Genomic DNA, 10,366 nt, shown 5'->3' with positions numbered 1-10,366 from the left:
TTACACTCAGGACAACCACTGTGCTGGCTCGGCCATGTGGCTTGGGTTGAGTTGAAGCCTCTTGCTTCCCATCCAAATCCGCACAGCCTCCATGCACTGAGACAGACCTCCCGCATCACTCAGCGGGCCCAGGGTGGAGCTATAAAGCTGGGTAACCTCAGCACACTGTTGGTACTGTATGGCACTTTTATTTCCCAAGTTTCAATAAAATGCCAATAAGAAGACTTGAGATGAGACTTCTGATGAATAGCAGATGTATTTTGATCAAGACACAGCTGGGTGACCCCAATCTGTGAGATTTGCCCCGTTCGACAGAGAAACTCTCGTGACACGTGTGGTTCACAAAGAAGGTTTACTCATGCGTAACATAGTAGTCACAAGCAAAGCCAGGACTGGCTTGGTACAATTGCATCACTTGTTATATTCCCCCCTTCCCGCGCTTTTTCCCGCCTCGTGATCGCGTTGCAGCTGTGGACTATTGGGCCCCCCAATGTCCCCCTTGATTGTTCATGATGGCAGGGTCGGTCAGAGTACATTGTCCTTGATTGCCAGTCCCCCTCCGGCTGGGTTGGTCCCTCCCTGCTACGTGCAGACCCGCGGGTTCTGTGCTGCGTTGCGATCTTGTTTCGCTGCCCTGCGGCCCCGTTCCTTGCTTGCTCGCGCCGTTATCAGTTCATAGTTAAAAGCTTCCGCTGTGGTTTTCCTGTTTAGCTGGCCGCAGGTGGCTCGTTAATTAGCGGCGCTTTCGGTTCCTCTTTTCCCCGCTAGCTACCGCCGGTGGATTCCGCGTGGTCTGGTTGCGAGCTTCCCTGCAGCCCCGTGCTTCCCTGAAGCCTCGTGCTGACCGAACCTGACATGCCGCCCCCCTGAAAACAACTCCCCCTCCCTCGGTTCTATTTCGGTTTACCGGGGTATTTACTGTAAAAGTCCCGCACTAGGTCCGGCGCCCTTATGTGGGTTTTACTCACCCATTCACTGTGGGACTTGGGGAAATGTTTCCATTGCACTAGGAGCTGGGTCTGCCCCTTGTGCCTCCGGGCGTCCAGTATCTGGTTGATTTCGAAGTGCTGCTCCACCCCGACCATGATGGGTGGCGGTACTCCCTCCGCCTTGTGCCAGGCGTTCCCCGGCTGGTGCAACTTTAGCAGGCTGCAATGGAACACCGGGTGGATCTTCCCGAGGCTTTTCGGGAGCGTCAGCCTGACGGTCACCGGATTGATGACCTCCGTAATGGGGAACGGCCCCACAAACCTCGGGCTGAGTTTTTTCGATGCCTGGTGCGTCTTTAGGTTTTTGGTTGACAGATACACCTGGTCCCCCACTTTCCATTTCTCCTCGGGGAGCCTCTTGCGGTCCGCGTGTTTCTTGTAGTCGGCTTTGGCTCTTTGCAATGCCGCGTGCGCCGCTCGCCGGGTCTCGTCGATTTGGGCGAACCAGGCGTCCAGGGAGTTGATCTGGGATTCCGGCTGAGGCAGCTCCGGCATGGGGACGAAATCTCTCCCGGTGGCTACTTTGAACGGAGAGAACCCGGTACTCTTGTGGACGGCGTTGTTGTATGCCACTTCCGCGAATGGTAGTAGCTCCACCCAATCGTCCTGTTGGTGCCCCACGTAGCAGCGCAGGTACTGTTCGAGCCCCCCGTTCAGGCGTTCCGTGGCTCCGTCCGTCTGCGGGTGCGCCGCGGAGGATAGGGCTTGTTTCGTCCCCACCCGCTTCAGGAACTCCCGCCAGAACCGCGCGATGAAGTTGCCGCCCCGATCGCTGACGACCCGTCGAGGTGCGCCGTGGAGTCGGTAGACATGTTGCACGAACAGTCTCGCCAGCCCCTCGGCCGTGGGGACTCGCCGGCACGCTACAAAATGCGCTTGTTTGGAGAATAAGTCCGTGACCACCCAAATGGCGGTCTTCCCCTTACTCTCCGGGAGCTCCACTATGAAGTCCATGGCGACCTCTTGCCAAGGGCCGTCGGGTTCCGCTACCGACTGGAGTAGGCCTCTAGGTTTGCCTTTGGCCCCTTTCGCTGTCGCGCACACCGGGCAACCCCCCGAGTACGCCTCCACGTCCTTCCAGAGCGTGGGCCACCAAAACTGCCGCCGGATTAAGTGGAGTGTCTTTACGAAGCTGTAATGCCCCGCGCTCCGGCTGTCGTGGGCTCTCTCCATGACCTCCCGTCGGCAACCCTCGGGCACGTACAGCTTTCCTTCGTGCCACCACAACCCCTCTTGGCTGGTTAGCGCCTCTCGGTTCTGCTTGAGCCAAGCGTCCCGCTCCGCCGCCTCCGCGAACCCTTGCCTTACTTCAGGCGCCGCGTCCCGTCGCTCCCCCTTGGTCTGGCTTCGGGTCACCGCCTTTGCAGCCAGCCTGCTGGCGGGGATGACGGAGTCCACGATCTCCTCCCGTAGGCTGGCGTGTTGGGGCATGCGAGACAGTCCATCTGCTAGGAAGTTGCGCTTCCCGGGGATGTGTTTCAGTGTGAACCTGAACCTCCCGAAGTATTGGGACCACCGTGCCTGTTTGGGGGATAGCTTACGTGGGGTCTTCAGGGCCTCGAGGTTCTTATGGTCCGTCCACACCTCGAACGGTTCAGTTGCCCCCTCCAGTAGATGCCTCCACGTGGCCAGCGCCCACTTGACCGCGTACGCCTCTTTCTCCCACACCATCCACCTCCTCTCCGTCTCGGTGAATTTGCGGGAGGCGTAGGTGCACGGGTGGATGGCCCCCTCCGGGCTGGGTTGGAGCAGGACTGCCCCCGTTGCCACGTCTGATGCATCCACTTGGATTATAAACCGCCGGTCTGGGTCGGGATGGCGCAGGATCGGCTCCGCTGTGAACCGCCGTTTTAGTTCCTCAAACGCCCCCTGGCATTCTGCAGTCCACGCGAGTGCCATGCTGGGCTTGGGGGGTTTCCCAGTGCCCTTGGTTTTTAGCAGGTCGGTTAGGGGAAGGGCGATTTGGGCAAAGTTCGGGATAAACTGGCGATAGAAGTTCGCAAACCCTAGGAAGCTTTGGAGTTGCCTCCGGGTTCGCGGCGCTTCCCAGCCCAGGACATCCCTTACTTTCGCCGGGTCCATCTCAATTCCCCGGCTGGATATTCGGTAGCCGAGGTAGTCTAGTTGCTCTTGATGGAACTCGCATTTCGAGAGCTTTGCGTACAGCTGTGCCTTCAGCAGTCTCTGGAGCACCGTGCGCACCAGGCTCACGTGCTCCGCCAGGGTCTCGGGGAGATGAGGATGTCGTCCAGGTAGACCAGGACGCCCCGGTAGCGTAGGTCGTGCAGCACCTCATTTATTAGCTGCATAAATACCCCCGGGGCCCCTTTTAATCCGAACGGCATCACGGAAAACTGGTAGCTTCCGAGCGGGGTGTTGAACACCGTCTTCCACTCATCTTTTGCGCGGATCCTGACTCTGAAGTAGGCTTCGCGCAAGTCCAGTTTTGTGAACACCCTCCCCTTCGACAGATGCGACATCAAGTCCTTCATCAGGGGGAGGGGGTATTTGTACTCCGTGCTGATTGCGTTCAGCCCCCGGTAGTCTACGCACATACGGAGCGAGCCATCCTTCTTCTCCCGGAATAGCACCGGGGCCGCTAATGGTGACTTCGCGGGTTGGATGAATCCCCGCGCTAGGTTCTTGTCTATGAACTCGCGCAGGGCCCCCATCTCCCTCCTCGACAGGGAGTACATTTTCGGCTTAGGCAGGGTCGCTCCTGGCTCTAGCTCGATGGCGCAATCACTGGGCCAGTGTGGTGGGAGCTGGTCGGACTCCTTCTCCCCGAACGCTGCCGCCAGGTCTCGATACTGCCTCGGGATTCTGCCGCCCGTCGGGGGTTCCCCAGGTCCGGCCCCTCGCTTTGCGGTCGCCTCGCCAGTCGCCGCTGCCTCCTCTCGCCTCGGGATCGTGGCGGGTCTCCGGGGTCCCGGCGCTGCTGCTTGCCCGCCGGTGGTTGCGGCTGCCTCCGTCTCCACGGCTTGGTCCCCTCTGCTTTCGCCCCTCGCCGGTCTGTCGACCCTGAACCGCACTGCCTCCGCCGTCCAGTCGACTCGTGGGTTCCGCCGCCGCAGCCACGCCAAGCCAAGTACCACCGCGTAGTCGGCCACCGGGACCACCACAAACCTCAGTTCTTCCCGGTGACTCCCGATCGTCATCTGGACCGGCTCGGTGTAATACTGAGCTGGCCCCCCCCTGCCAGCGTGCCATCTAGCTGGCTGAATGAAATGGGCTCCCGGAGGCGCCTCAGCTGTAGCCCGAGCCCCGAGACCACCGCTGGGTGCATCAAGCAGTGGGTGCAGCCCGAGTCCAGTAGCGCCCGTAGCTGCGCCTCCCCTCCGGATCTCACCCCCCGGACGTGTATCCTCACCCGGAACGGTGGGCAGTCCTCGTCTCCTATTGGGTCCGCGCGCCTCGACTCCCCTGCTCGCACTGGGACGCCGTTCAGTGCGAGCGCGCCTCGTTTCCCGCCGGCTCCGAGTCCTCTCCGGAGGATGCTGTCTCTGGGGTCGACCACCCCCCGCGTCCTTTCTTGGTCACCGCCGCCACTGCCCCCTTCCGCGGTCGGTCGCCGGTCCTTTTCCCGTTCGCACGCGGGGGCTTGACTTCGGGCCGTGGTGGGGCTCCTTCCCACTCCGTCGGGCACTGCGCCGCTCGGTGGCCTCTGCCTCCGCATCGGAAGCACAGATTCGGGGCTCTGGTCGCCTCTCGCCCCCCGGTGGACTGCCGCCGACCGCTCCGCCTCTCCTCGGGGGTCCTCTCCCTCGGCTGGTCCCTCGTCTGGTCCCGTCGTCTTGTGCTCTGTTGGATCTGCCGCCACGCCGATTCCGCCGTTCCGGCCAGCCAGATCCAATCCTTCACTGTGGGCGGGTTGTCCCGCCCCAGTGCCCGTTCCAGGATCTCTGGGTTGAGTCCCCTCTTAAAATACTTCACCTTCAGGGACTCCGGCCAGTCCGTGAGCTTCTCGGCCAATCTCCGGAACTCCAGGGCATACTCCGATACCGATTTGCCCCGCTGTCTGAACTGTAGGATGTCGTCCTCCGCCCGCTTGGTGCTCAATGTGTCCTCGAATCTGTCCCGGAGCACCTGCATGAAGTCCGGGAAACTCCGTAGTTCCGCCGCGTTGGCATCGTACAGCCCGATCACCCAGCTGGCTGCTTGGCCATCTAGCAGCTCGGCCACGTAGGATACTCTGTCCTCGTCTCTAGCGAATAGGTGACCACCCCTCTGCATGAACCCCCTGACGTGCATCAGAAAGTGCGGCAGCTGTTCGGGGTCCCCTGAGAACTTCCCAGTGATACCTCGAAGTCTCAGGGCGTCTGCCGCCCGTTGGTCCTCTGACCGGGGCGCCGTGGGTGGTGCCGGCGGGGGTGCCGGACCGCCCCCCCTGTCGCTCGCCCCCTCGTTCACCGCCGGTGGCCCCACTCTCTGTAGTAGGGTCTGGAGCATCGCCTCCACGGCGTCTAGGCGTCGCTCGACTCTCTCCTCTAGTCGGGCGAATTTCTTGCTCCACTCGCGGTTCCGGAACCCCGAACCCCGGGTCATCGTAACGCCTGAACCGTCTTGTCCTTGGTTCACGCCCATCGACCACCGCTCGGATGGAGGGCGCCCGGCCCTGGCCGCTGCCCCGTCGCTCCCGGGTGGCTCCGACCGCCCTTCCGCGAGCCTGGGTTCCTCGCGCTCCAGCTGACCCACGGATTCCTCGTCGCTGGTCATGCCTGTATTGACCGAACCTGACACAATCAACACATTAACAAGAGATGTTGATGGAATCGCCCCTCACAAAACAAACATCAGAGGCTTTATAGACATTTAGATCTGTAATCAGATAGTACATCCCCTCATACCCATACAAGGGATTTTTGGGACGGTCTGAGCAAGTGAAAGGTGGTTCTTAGGAAGGTAAACGTAAATGTAACTTTTTCTTCTGGTTACCAAGAGAATGGCATACAAGATTCTTCTTATCTCTCTCTGGAATGCAGGGCCCCACAACTGTTGCAAAAAGCTTGGTACAACAAACAGCTTGTACTTGGCTAATTGCTTATTCGAAGACAATCGGGCATTCAGCAAAGAGATGGGGGGGGGAGAAGAAACCAGTGCTCTTTACAAAGCAAAAGCAAGTTAACCCTTTAGAAATAAAATAGAGTGCACTGTTACAGGTATGGGTATACATTATGTGAAGCATATATATATATATATATATAAAATATAAAATTGTGTATATATAGAATATAAAATTGTGTATCAAAATAATGCCCTTCAGTACCTCACCCCATTCCCTTGGGTAATGTCACCCTGTGGCTTCATATCAATAGTAAGCAGGAGCAGACAAAGTACTGAACCCTGTGGCACCTTGCAAAGCGGGGGCCAAGGGTGGGACCTCTCCCCCAATCAACACCGAGTGGAATGGGCCCCAGAAGAAGGAAGCTTACCGAGACAATACAGTGCCACCCACAGCTACCTCCAGAGCCGATCCAGAAGGATATGATGGTCAATGGTGTTGAAAGCCACCAAGAGGTCAAGAAGAACAAGAATAGACACGCCGCTCCCATCCCATTCCCACCAGTGATCATCCAAAAGTGCGGCCTATGCCATTTTGGTCTTGTGTCTAGGTCTGAATTCAGACTCAAACGGGTCCCGATAATCCGCTTCATCCAGCTTCTCTGAAGCTGCTGGGCAACCACCTTCTAAAAAGGGAAGGTTAGAGACTGGATGGAAATTGTCCAGTACAGTTGGCTCTAGGAATGGCTTCTTGAGGAGGGGGTAAAGCGCCACCTCTTTTAGAGAAGGAGGGACAATCCCTTGTCTCAAGGAAGAATTCACCACTGCCAGCACCCAACCACACATCACATCCGGGAGGCCTTAGTCAACCAGGATGGACATGCATCCAATGTACAGGTGGCCGAGCTCACATGATGAGGATCCTGGGTGCTTCCTCAGGCCCAGCAGGATCAAACTCCCCCCAGGTAATTGAGCAAGACTCTGCCCCAGTCACCTCCACAGGACCTGCTTCAAGGCCAGAGTGTAAGTGGGTGCGGAACTGAGCGATTTTGTCTGACAGAGGCAAAGCATATTCCTCCGAATGGCCCTGCAGGTAGACCTCTGAGCCCAATTTACTCAAAAGGGCTCAGATCACCCTAAACAAGGCTGCCAGATGGCTATCCACAGACACAATAAGAGCAGAGAAATATTGATATATCACTGCCCTTACTGCCACAAGGTAGGCCTTAACAGTGACTTTAACTCGTCTTTGGTTGGATCTGTTCCTCATTGCCTTCCAGTGACGTTTTCGGTCTCTTTTCACCTGTTTCATTTCCCTTCACCCATTTCATCACTCTCAACTCCTTGGAGATTATCTACAAGCATAATCAATGTCATCTTGTGATTATATTCTAGCCTGAAACCCGACTATGATGTTTTTGATAATCTGCTTCCTCCAGGGTGCCATGAACCTGGAGACCGATCACTTTCTCAACAACCTTCCCCAAGAAGAGAAGACTGGAGATCAGATTAAAGTTGTCCAGCACTGCTGGGTCTAATGATGGCTTGCTGAGAACAGGACAGACCACTGCCTCCTGCGAGGCACATGGAACTGCCCCTCCATAAAAAAAGCATTTAGCACTGCTGGGATCCAGCTACACGTTGCCTCCCAGGGGGCCTTGACCAACCAGGAGTGACATGGAGTTAACACAAGAAAAGCCAGGCGTCTGATAGCTGCCCCAAACCTTCTCTTCCATATAGAATTAGCAGGTGATTATAAGTTCTTTCACCTTAACCTTGCATGGAGGATTGCAAGGCTGTAGAAGACAGCTTTGAGGGGAAGCTCTGAGAAAGGACCCTGATGGGGAGGAAGGAAAGCCCACCAGCTTAGACTTGGCAGCACTTGATGGAACGTCAAACCCCAAACTCCTGAACTTTTCAGTCTAAAGGAGTGTCCTTGCTAAACTAGATAACCAATGTTTGGAAAGAAAACAGGCCATGGTTGCCATTCACAATTTATTGCATTCTGAAAAGAAAATAACCATTTCTTTAAGAAAAAAAAATACAAATAAACCATTGGGTGGGGGATGGCAATAGAAAAACCCTCCGTGCTCAAATATATTGCGAAGTGATCCCTTCCCTGTTCTCTCTACAGTCCACTAGTTTAAGGTCCTTCAGATGGAACAAGACAAGCAACTTCTTGGTCTTGGAATAGCTCCTTGAAATGTACTTACACCAGGAAGCTCAGGTTAAGAGGCGCTCCTGGAGGACTCAGAACATCTGCGCATCCTGCACCGTCTAGCGGCTTCCTGAAAACTCTAACTCAGCTTTGTCCATCCGGATTCAACTCCCATTGTCCCCAGGCAGCTCACGGGCCAGTTTTTCAAACACCTCACTGGCTCACAAGGTCTCTCAGAGAACGGCTATATTTGCAAGACCACAATGCTTGATCTACTCGCCTTGACTCATGCTCTATTTCTAGATTTGAATTTAAACCAGGCAATACAGAAGCCCCAAATCAGCGTTGTGATGACCCCCAACTGTATGCTCCTTGGAGAGAAGTGGAGTGAATCTGGCACCAAGTGCCATTTCCTTCTTTTGCACTACCCCATGGCCTAAACCCTAACCCTAACCCAAACCTGCCCTGCCGAACACTATTTTCCTGAATATACTCATGCCACCCAAAGACACTCCCAAGATGGGGGAATTCTGGCACGCTTTCCCATTCCTTCTACAGTGGAACGCAGCTAGCTGGCCTGTGACAATGGGACTGCCTGGCACAGATTCCATCCACAAAGGAGATGGGTTCACATGCTTCACTAACCACAATACATAAATAAATGTTAGCATTTTTGTGAATAGGGCCTCCAGGTTCTCAATTATGAAACACATTATAAGAAGGCAGCCTGTCTCTCTGGGGAAAGTCTTGTGGAAGGCATTCAGCCTGGAGGCCATCGACTGTGTCCATTAAACAAGGATGTGTGGCTTTTCTCCTGAGCTTCACAAGAAAGAGCAAGAACTGGTCTCTTGGAGTGCCAAAAAGGTTTTCCAGCTGGCAAGAAGAAGTCTATATTCTCCTGTGGCTTTCCAGGAGCTTCCTCAAGGCCTCCTTCACTTCCTTGTTACGGAGGCTGTAGATCAGGGGGTTCAACATGGGGGTGACAATGCAATACATGGTGGAAATCAGGGTGTCAGTCTGCAAGGAGTAGCCAGAGCTTGGCTGGTTGTAGTTTAGCAATCCATTTCCGAAGTAAAGGATGACCACCAGCATGTGAGAAGAGCAGGTGGAAAAAGCTTTCTGCCTGCCCGAGTTGGAGCGGATGCGCAGGATGGATGCAAGGATGTAGATGTATGAGATGGCAACAAGAAGGAAAGGGGTCAGCCCCGCAAATATGGTGGCTATGTGGATTGTCATCTGGCTCACATATATGTCACCACAGGCAATTTTCAGCAGTGGTGGGAGGTCACAGAAGATGTGATGGATCTGATTTTCTCCACAGAAATGTAACTTGGAGGCCAAGGCTGTGTGCACTGTTGAATCTAGGAAGCCCCAGACCCAGGTGAGAAGGGCCGCTTGCGTGCAAACATGTGGGCTCATGATGTGAGAGTAGCGCAAAGGCTGACAGATGGCAGCGTAGCGGTCGTACGCCATGATGGCCAGCAACCAGCATTCTGAGCCAGAGAAGGCCATCAAGAAGAACATCTGGACCAAGCAATGGTTGTAGGGAATGGTGTGCCTTTGGAGAAGGAGATTTGCTAGGATCTTGGGGACTGTGACTGTTGAGTAGCAGACATCCAAGCAGGACAAGTGGCTGAGGAAAAAGTACATGGGGCTGTGAAGGTGGGAGTCCACCAGGCTGAGGGTGATGATCATGAGGTTGCCCAGAATGGTCACCAAATAGATGGCGAGGAACACCCCAATGAGGTAGACCTGGCCATGCGTGATGTTGGAGAAACCCAGAAAAACAAACTCTGTAGCAAGAGTCTGATTCTTGAAATCCATGGGAATCCAGGGAATGTGTGTAACAAAGACACTGAAATAGAAGAAAACAAAATCACTGAACAAGACTTTCTTACCTCCACATATGGATCAGTTGCACAATCTGACTTGTCTCTTCAGATTTTCCAGGGGATGAAATAATCCACAAAATGAACTCACAGAAGACAACATGTCCTTGCCTATTTGTCCCAGATGCAGGCGGAGGTGAGGAAATGCTTGTCCTTTAACGGGAAGTAAACGTAAAGGAGTCATTCATGGTCTGCCTCCTCTGCTTGGAGGTATCGTAAGGGTGTCTCTTTAGAGCTTGGGGGAAGGAATATTGCCTGAAGGCAGGTGAGGACGCAAATCCTACCACGCAATGAGCAAAGTGGGGAGGTGGGGAAGGGATTCTGCAGAG

At 55.2% G+C, this 10,366-nt stretch overlaps 1 protein-coding gene across 1 annotated transcript; it reads right to left on the bottom strand.

Moving 5' to 3' along the window:
• Positions 1 to 9,036: 9,036 nt before the first annotated feature.
• LOC112543351 (olfactory receptor 5V1-like) lies at positions 9,037 to 9,972 on the bottom strand. Its single transcript, XM_025177601.2, has one exon. The coding sequence runs from the start codon at positions 9,970 to 9,972 to the stop codon at positions 9,037 to 9,039; it is 936 nt and encodes a 311-aa protein (XP_025033369.2).
• Positions 9,973 to 10,366: the final 394 nt, after the last annotated feature.

The sequence above is a fragment of the Python bivittatus genome, unplaced genomic scaffold, assembly GCF_059951505.1.
Source record: "Python bivittatus isolate LINGU-HERP-01145 unplaced genomic scaffold, Pbiv_v1 ctg000730_np1212, whole genome shotgun sequence".
NCBI lineage: Eukaryota > Metazoa > Chordata > Lepidosauria > Squamata > Pythonidae > Python > Python bivittatus.
The sequence above is the reverse complement of the archived record's forward strand: the minus strand, read 5'-3'. Positions and strand labels throughout refer to the sequence as shown.